At 47.9% G+C, this 14,357-nt stretch overlaps 9 protein-coding genes across 12 annotated transcripts; 5 read left to right on the top strand and 4 right to left on the bottom strand.

Moving 5' to 3' along the window:
- Positions 1-279: 279 nt before the first annotated feature.
- E1B28_011301 (uncharacterized protein) lies at positions 280-1,624 on the top strand (the record flags this gene model as incomplete). The annotated part of the gene is made up of 3 exons (XM_043156324.1): positions 280-293; positions 350-620; positions 677-1,624. 3 exons carry the CDS (start codon positions 280-282, stop codon positions 1,622-1,624), a joined length of 1,233 nt encoding a protein of 410 aa, XP_043006109.1.
- Positions 1,625-2,964: 1,340 nt separating this feature from the next.
- E1B28_011300 (uncharacterized protein) lies at positions 2,965-3,333 on the bottom strand (the record flags this gene model as incomplete). Its single annotated transcript, XM_043156323.1, has 1 exon — positions 2,965-3,333. One exon carries the CDS (start codon positions 3,331-3,333, stop codon positions 2,965-2,967), a length of 369 nt encoding a protein of 122 aa, XP_043006108.1.
- A 99-nt stretch (positions 3,334-3,432) lies between these two features.
- On the bottom strand, positions 3,433-4,202 carry E1B28_011299 (uncharacterized protein; the record flags this gene model as incomplete). Its single annotated transcript, XM_043156322.1, has 5 exons — positions 3,433-3,832; positions 3,879-3,948; positions 4,006-4,041; positions 4,095-4,136; positions 4,187-4,202. The coding sequence occupies 5 exons, from the start codon at positions 4,200-4,202 to the stop codon at positions 3,433-3,435; spliced, it is 564 nt and encodes a 187-aa protein (XP_043006107.1).
- Positions 4,203-4,401: 199 nt separating this feature from the next.
- On the top strand, positions 4,402-6,084 carry E1B28_011298 (uncharacterized protein). 2 transcript variants are annotated; one of them, XM_043156321.1, is made up of 5 exons: positions 4,402-4,510; positions 4,568-4,811; positions 4,865-5,106; positions 5,159-5,320; positions 5,377-6,084. In XM_043156321.1, exons 2-5 carry the CDS (start codon positions 4,757-4,759, stop codon positions 5,947-5,949), a joined length of 1,032 nt encoding a protein of 343 aa, XP_043006106.1. In that variant the 5' UTR covers positions 4,402-4,510; positions 4,568-4,756; the 3' UTR covers positions 5,950-6,084. The 2 variants fall into 2 exon arrangements, with proteins under 2 accessions (XP_043006106.1, XP_043006105.1); XM_043156320.1 differs by lacking the exon at positions 4,568-4,811 and having other exon boundaries at positions 4,968-5,106.
- Positions 6,085-6,166: 82 nt separating this feature from the next.
- E1B28_011297 (uncharacterized protein) lies at positions 6,167-7,058 on the top strand (the record flags this gene model as incomplete). Its single annotated transcript, XM_043156319.1, has 4 exons — positions 6,167-6,475; positions 6,530-6,871; positions 6,923-6,956; positions 7,012-7,058. The coding sequence occupies 4 exons, from the start codon at positions 6,167-6,169 to the stop codon at positions 7,056-7,058; spliced, it is 732 nt and encodes a 243-aa protein (XP_043006104.1).
- Positions 7,059-7,816: 758 nt separating this feature from the next.
- On the top strand, positions 7,817-8,543 carry E1B28_011296 (uncharacterized protein; the record flags this gene model as incomplete). Its single annotated transcript, XM_043156318.1, has 2 exons — positions 7,817-8,242; positions 8,298-8,543. 2 exons carry the CDS (start codon positions 7,817-7,819, stop codon positions 8,541-8,543), a joined length of 672 nt encoding a protein of 223 aa, XP_043006103.1.
- Positions 8,544-8,790: 247 nt separating this feature from the next.
- Positions 8,791-11,516, top strand: E1B28_011295 (uncharacterized protein). Of its 3 annotated transcripts, none has more exons than XM_043156315.1 (5): positions 8,791-9,117; positions 9,496-9,613; positions 9,664-9,847; positions 9,902-10,053; positions 10,115-11,516. In XM_043156315.1, exons 1-5 carry the CDS (start codon positions 8,998-9,000, stop codon positions 10,669-10,671), a joined length of 1,131 nt encoding a protein of 376 aa, XP_043006100.1. In that variant the 5' UTR covers positions 8,791-8,997; the 3' UTR covers positions 10,672-11,516. The 3 variants fall into 3 exon arrangements, with proteins under 3 accessions (XP_043006100.1, XP_043006102.1, XP_043006101.1); XM_043156317.1 differs by having other exon boundaries at positions 8,791-9,418; positions 10,115-10,758; XM_043156316.1 differs by having other exon boundaries at positions 8,791-9,613; positions 10,115-10,758.
- On the bottom strand, positions 10,914-12,888 carry E1B28_011294 (uncharacterized protein). The gene is made up of 7 exons (XM_043156314.1): positions 12,354-12,888; positions 12,126-12,281; positions 11,973-12,051; positions 11,807-11,918; positions 11,723-11,742; positions 11,542-11,668; positions 10,914-11,428 (listed from the first exon to the last, which is right to left on the bottom strand). Exons 1-7 carry the CDS (start codon positions 12,594-12,596, stop codon positions 10,966-10,968), a joined length of 1,200 nt encoding a protein of 399 aa, XP_043006099.1. The 5' UTR covers positions 12,597-12,888; the 3' UTR covers positions 10,914-10,965.
- A 477-nt stretch (positions 12,889-13,365) lies between these two features.
- Positions 13,366-14,329, bottom strand: E1B28_011293 (uncharacterized protein; the record flags this gene model as incomplete). Its single annotated transcript, XM_043156313.1, has 4 exons — positions 14,042-14,329; positions 13,534-13,987; positions 13,465-13,476; positions 13,366-13,406 (listed from the first exon to the last, which is right to left on the bottom strand). The coding sequence occupies exons 1-4, from the start codon at positions 14,315-14,317 to the stop codon at positions 13,366-13,368; spliced, it is 783 nt and encodes a 260-aa protein (XP_043006098.1). The 5' UTR covers positions 14,318-14,329.
- Positions 14,330-14,357: the final 28 nt, after the last annotated feature.

Genomic DNA, 14,357 nt, shown 5'->3' with positions numbered 1-14,357 from the left:
ATACCCTAAAAATTAGTAAAATAATCAGGCAGAATAGGTGTGAGGCTGTATCGGTAATGTACATAGAAATGGTCCAAATTTCCTTACCTGATCCAAATGTACCAAAAACCTGCCAAAATTGACCCAAAAGTATGTACCAAAAATGGCCCAAATTGGGGGTCAACGGATCGGACATGCTACCCAATATGCCCCCCTCCTGCGCTAACACGTTCCCGCCTCAATCATGCCGTCAATATGTAAACTGCAGACCCTGAATATAGTGGTACCATTCCTCCTCCCATGAGTGTTCCAAGGTGAGTGTTATCTCGAGTGTGAGAAGAAAATAAAATAATCTGGGAGGGCTTTACAGCTGGTTCGCCGAAGTGGTTTCGCCCTTCTTTGATGAACCCTACCATCGACCGACACCTGCCAACCTCGAATCATTGATTCAACTTCTTCTGCCTCCAGTCGTTGGATATTTCCTGGCCGCATTAATTGCGTGTCTCCCCACAAGCACGCGTCTCATCCGACTTCTTCTGGTTTTGCCTATCGTGCTATTGGCATGTCGGGCAGCGGCTCAACTGGATTTTGCACACCCCTTTCACGACGACAGAATGATCTATTTGAATCAAGCATTGCTGGTGCGCCTTTTATCCTGTCACTGAAGAGTTTCGCTTGACTAAAGATGAACAAAAAGTTGGCAATGACTGCAATAAGTATGCGGGTTATGACATGGGGTCTCGTCGGAGCACCGTACCGCAAGACATTTGAAGTTTCGGGCACAAAGCATACCCGTACTTGGAAGTTGATGATAGACGCTGTAGACCTTGCTATTGGTTCGCGTGAGATTGGATGGAACCACACGAAAGGTCTATACATCCCCGCACAAGCACGACCGACATCAAATGAGCGTGTATTCATCCTATATACACTCACGTCCCTCATTACCCATCTGCTCGTATTTGACTCTGTCCACTATCACCTCCAGAGTTTCACATCTTTCAATCTGGCATGTCCACAAGGTTCAGGTATCTACAACCACGAATTGCCCCCTCTCCAGCGATACGCACTCTCCAGTTATATCACCTTCCTTGCAGGGATCGTCGTATACGGCGCCATGCAAGTCGCCTATGGCATGATGACCATCGTATGCATCACCCTCTTTCAACAGAATCCCTCTCAATGGCCACCGCTATTTGATCCACCATGGAAAGCAACCTCCATCAGAAATTTCTGGGCGAAACACTGGCACCAAGCTTTTCGAGGGCCCTTCATCTCCCTCGGTGCAGTCCCTGGATCTTACCTTTTCGGACGGGCTGGAGGCGTCATTGGCGCCTTTTTTGTATCTGGTGTCCTCCATTACCTCGCTTTATGGGGTATGGGCAGAGGTTCGGATTGGAGAGCGATTGGCTTCTTTCTTGCTATGGCTCTCGGCATCATTCTGGAAGATTTGTGGAAGCGAGCATCAGGTCGACGAGTTGCCGGCGTATTCGGATGGATATGGACGTGTGTTTGGACTGTTGGATGGGGAAATATCTTAGTCGATGCGTGGGCGAGAAAAGGTCTGATTGCTACCAAGTTATATCCTGAGGGTTATCGCCCTGCTGAGCGTATCTTTGGGCCTCTTGCAAACGCATCTTGTTGATGGCTCAGAGGAGTTTCTAAGCTAGAGGTGCGTCATACCGTTGCCATATCTGTATCGGGACAGAAGTTGAATAGATACCACGAATAGAATTCGTTCCATATCCGATTTGGTCGAATTAAGTTCACTGAGCGTGCGTCGCTTCTCTCCTGCGAAAGGGATTAGATTTACTTTCTGAAAGAGGACAGTTCCAGCGATAAGGTAAGAGAGTGTTTACGTCAAGTTGACCATTTTCAGGTATGTTCATACTTCAACCCTCTTTAATGAACCTTACAGTATCATAGGCCAACACCCTTCACTTGTCATCAGTGAAGTCTTTATCATACCGTACTGGCCTTTCTCATATGCCTTCCGAGCACGCATTTGGCTCGGCTCTCCACGAGTTTCCTTTTATTGGCCCATCGAGCAGCAACGTCTCTAGATCTACCGCACGCGTATCGCGACGCCATGAATGATGTATTCGATAAGGGCGCAATGATGGGACTCTTTTGAAACTTTAGTTGAATGAATGGGCCAAATTGACGCGTTCTGGACATGCGTGCGGTGCGTGCGGTGACATGGTCGGACCTCACAGAATAAGCGAAGACTCTGAACTTTTAAGCAAGGCAGATAAGTATTATTGCCAGTGGGGTACGCGTCATTCTCATGAACCGACTGCGAACGTAGCCGTCTTCGCGTTGTATATACTCACGTCGGTCAAGTAATCTTCAACGGGGTTTGCATTCGGGCATGATCTTCAAGGTTTTTAACCATTCTAGTTTGTCCCCGGGGATCGACTATCTTTGGCCAGGGCTACAAACTTTCCAAAGCTACGAGCATCGACATGTCTCTTAGGACTCGTTCGTCTATTTCTTTTTGGATCTGCATCCCGATTTTTGCTGGCGTTTGTCTTCGGACAGAGTCCGTTAAAATGTCCGCGTTTGTTCGATAAACCCTAGACAGCTTCGCACCGGGCCAAGCAGCCCCCCCTTCAATTTTGATTGGGGCCCTCCCGTTTTCTTACTTCCTCGCTCGACCCCGAGAGTCCTAGGTTCCGTTACGTCGAGTTGTAAGGTATGGGAAGACGGGCAGATCCGGTGTTTTCATCTCCTGGCCTGGCCATGGAAGACCTCTGTAAAAAGGTGTCTCGGACCAATATGCAAGTTTGGCGTTATCCTTGGAAGGTGACGGTGGGGTCGCGAGATGGGCTAACGTATTAGTGGACCCGATAGCTTCTTGGCTTCTACGTTTGGCCGGAAAACCATTGTTTTTTCTGTTCGGACCCCCATACCTGCTTCTGCTTCTGTGCATGGTATAGATACGCTATACACTGCTCTAAATCTACTTACAGACACCAACTTGGATCACGCCCTACAATTGTCAAGGTTGAAAATGAGGATATCCTCAGCACCGATTTTTTCCAGCTCGTCCATGATTTCAGCACTCTTTTTCTTCTCCACCATGCTACTGACAGCCACCCAACCCGGGGTCTCCAATGCACTGACAGTTGGCGCCCGTTTACCGGGTGTGACCTTAGCAGCGACTGCGAGCCTGTCGCGAGGAACGTTGTACGTGCAGACGACGTACTTTCCTGCCGTGATGACACCCGCTATACGACTGATGATGATCTTGACGAGTTGCTCTTGCTCTGAGTTCAAAGGTTTACGCGATTTTATCAGCATGGCCTCCGTTTCTAGCACTGTGGCTATCGCATGCAGATTGTAAGCGCGCATCGTATCGCCAGACTCTGGGCAAGAAATGATCAACAAGAGTCAGCTACCCGATCCAGGCCAATCAAACCTACCTACGAGGTCAACTTAAGGCGGACGGTTTCAGAAAATCAACACCGAGGAATCAAAAGAATGAACAACGATACCTATCCCATCTGCCAACCCCAGAGAACAAGCAGCCTCTACACTCCCTCCCACATACTCAATCTTCGTAGCCTGATCACCCATCAACCCAAGTTTCTTATCCAGCTTTCCAAAGTACTCCGCAGCCAGAACTTCAAAACTCGTAACTATCCTTTTCCCTGCAAGGTCTTCCACGGTTTGTACTGGTCCAGCCTCTGGTACTTGTACTTGAAGCGCACATTTTCCGAATCCTAATCGAAGCTCTTCGGATATGTGATCTTTCATTTTGGATTCGAGAATGACATCGTGGCCTGTTATGCCCAGATCGACGTTTCCTTTACCCACGAAACTGGGAATGTCTGCAGCTGGGAGAAAGACACTAGGAAAGTGAAGATTGAGTCATCGATTTCGAGTGTGGGACATACAGGGCGATCGGTAAGTTTAGGGAAACACATAAATCCAATCTTGCGTGTTTTCTGAATTGAATGTCGGCGCCTGGATAATCTCCCTTTCAGTACCGAAGAAAATCCTTGAGGAAAATCGTAAACGAACCTGCTAGTATCTGCATACACTTTTCATTTAGACGTCCTACAGAAATTTCGTGTAAGGTGCGAGATTGCGATACGAAGATTCGTTACAACCTTTCTTCGGAACTGCAAGAAGAAGACGTCCGTCGAGGGCATCTAAAACCAGGAATCAGTTGAACATCGGCCATAGCTCTTAAAGGAAATACTTGGAGCCAGATTCATGATTTCTTTTTTGCCTATGGATTTCCTCCCAGAAATGAAAGTGCCAAGTGAGTGTAGGGCGGTACGTCAGACTAGAAGATCGTGTATATATGTAAAGCTGGAAGAGTGAAGTATCGAAAGGGAGATTGATCGGATAATTCGGACAGTTTGGCCGATGACCTCCGAATCGCGTTGAGCACGTGCGTACGATACAAGAATCGTTTTTCTTCCCTCCTGCCACGGGTTAAGTACCGTTGAAATCGAACACTCACATAACAGACTTCACTCAAACTTTGCGGCACAAATCCTATGGTAGTTTTCAACACACGGTGAGGGCGTTCTCGAATACTTCTACGTTCTAACTTTCTGCGGGACACGTCTGTAAGACGTAAGCCAGGCCGGATTTCGTACAGAGGAAGTGCTTCGAGTTCGAGCGGTTCGATGCATGCCCTCGTGGTTCTGCATCATCGACCACTTTTGTTTGTACTTGGTAGGCCCATGTGCTTCAACAGTCACAGTATAAAAGCTTGGAAGAATGTCGCCTCCCTGCAACCTGATTCGAGACTTCGCTCAAGATGTTTTCTGCTACTTGTTTGCTGGCTATCACTGCTCTTTCTGTTTCTTTCGCCGGTAAGCACAACGTCGTTCATCCAAAGGCCCTCGTTACTAATGTCAGTGTTTAGAGGCTATAGTGTCTCCCGCGCACCAGGGTATACCCTTTGTCGAGGGTGGTTCCCTTGAGTCGACTGCTTCCACCGATCTAGACCTTACCTTTTCTGCTATCAGTTTGGCTGACCAGAAAGGCGGAGACGCGATATCGCTTAACACCTCGGTCACTATCGACCAAGCTGCTGAGGAGCGATACACTCCGGAGGGTTACGAATATGTATTTGGTCCTCTTCGCCGTGCTAATAATGCTCTCCACGTAATTTTATCTTCATAGCTGCCAAGGCGGTTTGTACTGATCGCATCCTTAGTATATGGGTTTCGTCTTCCTGGATAGTTATGACCCCAAGGCATGTGCACAGGAATGCAACAAACGGGGTTTCGATAGCGTTGGAGGTGCATGCAAGTACTTCAACATCTGGAGAGCCGTCAATATTGTCACCCGTCAAGCTCAGTCTTATACCTGTGCCATGGTATGTTTTAGGATTGTGCCAGCTTTCAACCTTATTCTGAACGCCGATTTTTCTAGTATTACATTCCCACCGATGCATCGACTGCTACCAATGCAGGCCAAGGCAACATCACTGTCGACCTCTCTCGTGGTTACCGACGCTCCAGTCTCCTATCGGACGGTGGTTTTGATAGCTTCCAGTGCCCTAATGGCGAAGCCTTCTGTTTCACCGACAAAACCAGTACTTGGACTGGCACCTCTCCCTTCGGAGGTCATTTTGACGCTTCCATCTTCCATTTTGCCTACTACGCATATTACGGTACTGGTGTTGGTCTTCTGGGTTCTGCCGATGGCATGGACAAACTCCCAGGGACACTTTCTCCTTCCCACCCGCTCCAAACAAAGGCCGGGGGAACTTACGCCATCCAGTTCTTCCTTTCAAGCGTGTTTAGTGGACCCGTTTTGGAAAAAGAGGCATTCGTATCCGTCGTCTGGAACGGCAACGTCGTTAAAACATTCAATACTGGATATGCCTCTTGGGCGTATTACGAAGTTATTGTAACCGCTGCAGGAGATGATCGACTCTCCTTCGTTGGAGGAAAGGCACCCGCGTTTACTTTTATCGATGAGGTCTACGTGTTTTTGGTCTAGGATATCGGGTGGCTGTAGTTTCTTGGAAGTGAGACGATGAAACATTGAATAGATGCCTCCGTTCTATTTTTTGTACATGATGAAATCAAAATGGCGGTTCCTTCCCTCCTAAAATAAATACTGTAAAAGTTTTCGAGATAGTAAGTCCCAGCACGTGGTTCCGCATAGCCCTAAGCCAGGGCAAGAGAAATTCAGTCACTTTTCTCTATTCATGTTCATGCCAGTCATGTCTGCCGATGCTCAGAAAGATGCTCTCCTCTCCCATGTCGTCTCCCAGATAGAACAAAACGTACAGTTTCTCATTTCTCAGAACTACATCTCTCAAGCGGACGCATCAGTCTTTTTGACCAAGTTACCCAATATTAATGCTAGTCAAACGACAGGGACTCGGTCAGTAAACGCTGTACCAGCACCTTTTGGCAGGCGTATAAACGGAGCACCACCCCCTCCTGCACCTGCACCTGCAACAGCAGCCTCGCAGCTTTCAACATGTAGAGCACTCTGGGCATACAACGAGAGCGGCACGGTATAGTCTCTTCATCTTGTCAACGAATTTGAGCTTACCTTTCGTCATTTTCAGGATTCTGAAGACCTCTCTTTCTCAGCTGGAGACATCATCGAAATTGTAGAAGAAACAAATCCCGACTGGTGGATGGGCAGAGTGCATGGCAAGCAAGCACTGTTCCCTTCTAGCTATGTCGAGAGGATACAAGGCCTTGCACCACCAACGCCTGCTCGAGCTGTACCCCCTACAATCAGTCACCAGAACAGTAGCGAAAAACCGGTCTACAGGCCGTTTGGTGCCGCTCATTCTACTGTAAACCAGCCACCGCCTCCAGGTGTTGGGACGAATAGCGTTGGCTTACAGCAGGATGAAGGTCAGGAGAAGAAGAAGAACAAGTTTGGAAAGTATGGTAACACAGTGAGTATCATTACAATATATCGCACGGACACTGGTCTAATTATCGGTCAGATGGCTCACAGCGCAGCTGGGGGTGTTGGTTTCGGTAAGACCTCAATAAACATGCATAAATTCGTTGTCTTGCTCATCTCTCACTGTAGGTGCCGGTTCTGCTATTGGTGGAGGCCTCGTTCGTGCCATTTTCTGAGCGTTGTCGTTCGGGATTCCGCTACATCTTTTACCACGATATTTATTTGTTTATTGGAACTGGACAACTCGCTCCCTTACTTGTGCACTCTTCCGTCGTTTTGTATATCCACGTCTTGCTTTAGCTCCAGCTACTCGCAATCGACCTCCATCAATAAGTTACCTTTTTCGCGTTTGGAAAACCTCAGGGAAAGAAATTACCATTTATCTGCAAGGTTAAATCTGGAGTCGTACTGCATGGTATGCACGAATGTCTTTCAATATATTTTCTCAGTATTTTTTGTAGTTCTCAGCTTGAGGCGCTGAACATTGCTCATGCTTTTTATTTGCTTCCCGAGCGCCTCGCTCACTTTAGGTACCATCGCAACCTTATAAATCTTGCAACGTTTGAGATCGATTCAAGCCTCTGCAATGTTCGTACAGGAATTGAATTGGCCATCAATATCCTCCCTGTTCAGGCGTCCTTCATCAATATCCACTGGCGCCCTGTGTTCGTCATCAACTTCAACGCAGTGTCCAACAGTTCTGTTCTCTCATGCTGACGATGATTATCACTGTCAATTTATTGGTAGGCTATCTTCAAAGCAGTGTTGATTCTCATTGACTCCTTCGCACGTGTACAGTTACCCAGACTTGCCGTTTGTCGCCTCATTTTGACGGGTTGAAACCTGATCTTTCACAGCCGCCCTTGATTCGAACAGTTCTTCAAAAGTCAATGCTGCAAACAAGTACCTCCCCCCAGTCCCTCCACACTCAATCATGACAGTCACCGCGCTATCACTTGACGACAAGAAAGCTGCTCTGCTTGCTCACGTCGTCGAACAAATCGAAAAGAACGTCACATTCTTGGTTTCCGAGGATTACCTTCCGGAGGCAAATGCCTCAGCATTCCTGTCCACTCTATCGAATATTAGCTACCAGCAGTTCGAGAAGATCACCACAAGGACGATGGCCCCTCCACAGCCCACTAGGCGACCTAGCGGCGGAGTACCTACACCATTCGCGACCGTTTCACCTTTATCTACGCCGCCTGCGACACCCTCGCTACCTCCACGGTCCGCTCCTAGACAGGTCTCGACATCATTTACGACTGAAACTCCACGTGCGACACCTTCCTTACCCGCTACCACAGTTTCTCAATTCACCACTTGCCGGGCGATCTGGGGCTTTAATGAAAACGGGGAGGTGAGTTTCTCTCTTGAATGTCCTCCTTACTATTATCATTAATCCGTTCATGAAGAGCTCTGATGAACTTTCATTTACCGCCGGTGAAATCATCGAAATTGTCGAAGAAAGTTCCTCAGATTGGTGGTTGGGAAGAGTGAATGGAACGGAGGGTTTGTTTCCTTCGAGCTACGTTGATAAGCTCCAAGTAGGTGCTACCGCTGGACGGCTACCTCCTCCCAAACGAGCGGCTCTTGCAGAACCCAATCGCTACTCAAATACGAGGTTTGCTCAGCGACGTCAAATGAATGATGACCGTTGAACATGGACAAGCGGGCAATGCGTTGACGGTTGTACCCGAGTCTTGGCACGGCAATTTGTCGTTGACAGATAGTGACCAAAAGATTTATTCAGTTGTTGTGCTCTTGTATCCACAAAATATACCTTTGACCTTGGACTCTCAACTAAAGCTTCGCTTCGCTTTGAGACGACCAGTGCGTGAGAGTTTATTAGGCGCTCCAGACCGGACATATGAGGCCGGCAAGGTGTAGTAGGACACAGCCACCTCACTACGGGATGCTGCGTAACTCTGTGGATATCCGTTATAACGTGCTCAAATAATTACCCTCAACATCGCACACTTTCTAACGACTTCTACCTCGACGTTTCTTACGACCACAGCCATCATCTCTCCTCCAGTTCTAATTGGGTTTCTTGCAAAGTAAACCCCACATCTGAGACACCGTACGACTACGACTCATTAACAACACTGCACTATGTCTTTTCTGGATCGTTTAAAGGAAGGAGTTACGAAGATAACGCCCAGTGGCAGACCTTCTAAGGGTCGTTTTGCGAGAGGAATAGGGAACGGTGGTCATGTTGGTTTTGAGGATGATGTGAGTCTTATCAACCTATGCCTTCTGTTTCTTCTCTTTTCCAACCTATCACAACAACCATACATGCCCTTATAACCCGGTTTTCTCCTTCGATGACTTTCGGGACCTCCCCGTCCAACCAGAAACCAATTTCTGAGCTGCGGATTTGGGTGTATAAGCCTTTCAACGCCCGGTCCATTTCTTACGTAACCATGTTGCTTTTCTCTCCCTCCTCCGACTCGCTTGCATGTCGATACAATCTTCCGAGGGACAACTCGCATTCCTTCTTTTTGTGCCATTAGCATGGGTCCTTTGGCTCTGGGTTCATCTCCTCTTCCTTCTCTCCCCTTTTCCGCACTTTCTGACATGTGTTTGCTCATAACAAAAACCCCCACATAGATGATCATTTCAAAACCAGCCGTCGTTTTCCACACCTCTCAAGTCTTCTTCAACTTTTTAGCCATGGCTTGTTTTGCTAGTGTTGCTGCGTTTCAAGGAAAATGGGGAGTTGGACCTTGTAAGCATCCTTCCACTCACGAATACACCGGTGTTGACGCGTCTTAACAGCTGGATTAACGGGTTTCGGCCTGTTTATCACTATTATGGGGATCTTACTCTCATCGTTTATGATGGCTATACCGGTCGCATACGAGAAATATGACAAAATGATCAGACTGGCGCGTGCGTTGAAAGAGGTACGCGTCGGGTTCATCCTCACGGGGACGGGTACAGGGGCGAGTTTGTTGATTGCGTCAGTTGATAACTGAAGTGAAAATGAACTTTTCGGCTGACAAGTTTTCTACAGGTTCATCGTTACAATTTCAGCATGGACACAGCCCGGGTGCAAGAACGCGGATAATGATCCTCACGCGGACAAGGGTGATGACTTCAAAAAAGGCCTCATTGGATGGTGTAATACCAAAAAGGCTGCAGCTATCTTTCTTTGGTTGGCGTTTGGTAAGTTTTTCCTCCCTCATCTCTTGCCATTCAAACAATGTTTAAATCCCCGTCTGGATAGCTTTCTGGGGAGCGTCCCTTGGACTTCTCATCATGAACTGGCGTCAAGGAAAACTTCTTGGACCTCGCGACCCGCCGTTTGAGCATCCCACAGATATGAATGATGCCCACGAAGATGACGACGAGGAGGCCTCTTATCACCACATACCCCCAGTTCGATCTACGTCTAACACTGACGTCCCGGCCAACCCCTTCACCGATTCCAACCGCTACTCCGCCGCTTCATCTGCACCCATTGCCAACTACACCACCTCCAATTATTCACCTGCTGTTCCTGTCGCCGCTGGACGTCCAAGTATGGATGCGTATGGTGCATTCTCGGATCCGGCTCCGTCTGGATTTGGTGTACATTCTCCAGCGAGGGCGAATTCTGGCGGTGCTCCGATGATTCCAGGACCGGATTTGGGACCTCAACTTAGCCGAACGATGCAATACGCAGACCCTTATGCCGCTGTCAGAGCCAACTTAACTTCCGCACAGCAGCAGCAGGCGCATTCTTCACCGTATGGAGCACCTAGTGTACCGCCCAGTTACGAGAGTTATACTGGATACCGATGATGATGACGATTCATTGAACTTGTAGTGCGTTGACGCTTCAACCGTGATGAACGGACTGAAGGACTATTCACTCATGTAAACATACGCTTTTACTATTTGTATTTATCTTTACTTTCTGTTCCAAAGTCCTGGAGCTTAACAGTCCCTTGCAAGGGAAAGTGGACAGTGACCACTTCCGTCTCGTCGAACGAGACGCTATCGAATACACTGCTGAACTATTCTTCAGACAACGATAGTACAGAGTGGAAGTATACAGGGAAAAGAAGTATCTTGATAGACGTATACATGGAGGGGCTATGGGTGAGGCCTCAACGTCTCAACACTGACACGCTCCTTCACATCCCTGTCTCCTTTAATATTCACGTTCAAACTCTTCACCCTACTAGTACTATTAGCGTCCGATTCAACATCATGATCATCCCGTGTTTTTATATCGTTCTCAACCGTTTGAATCTGATGAACATGAACCCCCATCCTCCGACTCACAGTCATTGGATATGCCATCGACTCTTCCTCCGTCGAGACTGCTCCGATTGTTCCTGGGCCGTTGATATATTGACACCGACAGTGGAATCGCGTTGTGATATCAGATAGAACTGTTGTCAACGTTCCACCGTCTAAAGCTGCACGACGTAGCACGATCCGGACGTTTATCAAGCTGAATGCTATTCCAGCCATGACGGCGATGTTGTCTTCTGCTAAGGATTCGAGGGAGGATTTGGCTCCGTAGAGGGAGGCGAAGAAGAGCACCCAGATACTTGGTTAGTGGAAGTTCGTTTTGGTGGAAAAAATATAAGATTGGAGGGTGGGTGGGGTGTGTGTGAGTTGGAGTCAGTCAATGGAAGGAATGAAGGGGGGCACGGTGCATACCTGAAAAGCACTGCACTTTCGACAAACATAGCTAGGGCGGTCATGAGATTTGACGAACCGGCTGAAGCCACTATTCCGTGTTGCCGACTAGCTCGGTGGGTGAGCCAAACGCGCCATGCGATCAGGGCTGAGAGAACGGGGTTTTAGAGATGAGAGATATGGTGTTAAGTTTTGAACTTACTCGTAGAATACACATTGGTGCTAAATTAAAATCGTCAGATCCGAGTAAGTAGTGACTTTCAGTCATTCAACGACCGTGACTCACCACACCGACAAAACTACATCAGCAATAATCCACTTACTCGCTTCTGGATAGCTAACAAGGGGAGTTCCAGGTGGGGCAACTGCGTATAGGTGGGTCGTTCCGATGCCGCATGCTGAGCAATGAGGTTCAGATGAGGAACTTGAAAACCGAGGAGACAAAAACATACCCATGAACGCTAGGACGCTCATAGCCGGTAGAAGGGCGATACGATGGTTGTGATTCCAAACTACCCATAGACGATATACCTGAGAATAAACGATCCGGTCGGTGCCGGTGAGTACTTGAGTTCTCAACCCAAATCAACGTCTAAAAGACTTACCATCATACTATCACTGATAATCACAGACGCAAACAGTAGCCCCGTCTTGACAACATACGTAGGTTGGGATATATCGAGATAGTACCCGGTAGGATCAGTGCCGTTTTTGAAGGTGACAAAAGCCTGAAAGCTTCGGACGACGGTACAGACCCAGTGCTGTTTCGAGATGAACCGAATCGGTATTTTTAGCTTGAACCCCACTCGAAAGGGGGAAAAAGAAACACTCACCGCCGTTACGGTCATAAACAACGGTACAGTACCAAGAAACATTGGCTTCTTCAATACCACCGCCAAACGACCTAATGTCGATAACGGTTTGCGTGGATCTCGTGGTGGTAACAGACTCCGCGGCAAGTACTGTAAAGCAAGAACGAGAGAACTCGTGTTGAGAACGAAGAAGATACCGTAGAGAAGACTTTCAACGGCAACATTGGCCAGGCAGACGGGGAGTAAAGGGATCGGTGCCATCATGAAGGGGGAAGCGGCCTAATGGCTTTCAAAATTAAGGCATGCATAAATACTAGCGCTTTCCCCCTGGGGCGCCAGGTATTTTAGATGTCCAATGGTGTGAGAGCGGCCCTGCGACTGGTATCCAATATTCATTCTTGACAGCGTGCTTGGAAGAAGATGGAGCATTTAAGGGACAGCGTGAACGAACGACGGCCACTTGAATGTACCCCAAGACGGTTTCATTGTGTTGTTGAGTGAAAAGGAGAACGACAGTACGCAGTCCTCAGCTAAAGCGCACTGATGGTAAACAGACAAGCTTTTTTTTTTTCTCACCCTTTCGTGTACTGCAGCTCGGGAAGTACTCCGGGGATGATAAGTTCCCGACAACTATATATGGCATGTGCAACTGTGACTGAAGTTCCCCTTGTTGATACTTACCGCTGTGAAATCTTGCCGGGTTTTCGTACTACAGGCATGTACCATTGTACGATTTCTAACATTATCGATGGCAGTTAATGCTCGTGACGACCCCAAAATCAACGAATCTTGTATTTCCGGCATGACCTCATGATACCATAGACGCACACAATTGTGCATTCCATTCTCCCGTGAGTACCAATAATTGACAGATAAGATTTCCTTTGAATTCAGTTGGACAAGGCTCTCAAGGAATATATAGAAGCATTGGAGTGATTTGTGGCGCACTGTACAATGGAGATGACGCGGAGTTGCATTTATTCCAGGTTGTTGAGAAGAAAGTGAGATATGATTGGATTAGCACTGGACATTCTTAGAATATCGAGTTGATAAAGCCACTTCCAACTGCAGAACCTGCAACGACAGATGAGTAACCAGCATTGACTTACACTGAGGCAAAACGGATACAAACCTGCACCAAAGCCTGCGCAACATAACAAGTTAATCCAAGGTTTAAAAAAAAAGAACATGAACAACGTACCAGCGCCTCCGACAGCGGAATGAGCAAGAGTATTGCCCAAGCCTCCGAACTTGCTTTCCTTCTTTGGCTCTGCCACGGGAGCTGGAGGGGCCGATGCTGGAGCTGGAGGAGGAGATGCGTATGGAGGATAAGCTTGAGGAGGTCCCGGAGGAGGTCCCTGATAACCTATTGGAGGATGATAAGTTGGCCCGTAACCGGGGCCGGGAGGTCCAGGAGGAGGCCCATAATGAGGTATGGGAGCACGGGAGAGGGGAGGTCCAGAAGGAGGTCCATAATTGTCATAACTGGGAACGCGCTCTGGTTTCGGTGGTAACACACTCGGAGGAAGTTTCTCTACATAGTTCGATGGAAAGAGGCCTTCACTTCCATTGAAGCGACCAGTCCACCAATCCTTGTTAGTTTCGGATGTAACTTCGATGATGTCTCCAGTACGGAAGGACAAGTCATTAGGGTCCTTTCCAACAACTTGAATTAGTTATCGACGATGAATCCCGGATTGATAACTTACAATCTGCTCTTCATTGTATCCCCAAATCGCTTTAGCGCGTGGATAATTTGAAGCTGAAGTGTAGCTAGAAATTGCAGGAGCATATTCAGGTCCTGAGGTTATATTCAAATTGCGTGCATGATCGTTCAAACTATCGAGAGATGAGGGAGTGGGAAGACGGTTGAGAATCTCGCGACCAGCTTCAGGTGAGATATGGTTCTGAGCGATGAGGAAATCTACATTGGACTTCGTCTGGGAAAGGATGAAATCGAGCGCAGAGCCATTGGTTGGTGACATTGGCTACACATGTGACGGTCGGGGACTGCGGACAATGACA

This window comes from Marasmius oreades, chromosome 7, assembly GCF_018924745.1.
Source record: "Marasmius oreades isolate 03SP1 chromosome 7, whole genome shotgun sequence".
NCBI lineage: Eukaryota > Fungi > Basidiomycota > Agaricomycetes > Agaricales > Marasmiaceae > Marasmius > Marasmius oreades.
This window is presented reverse-complemented; position numbering and strand designations above follow the sequence as displayed.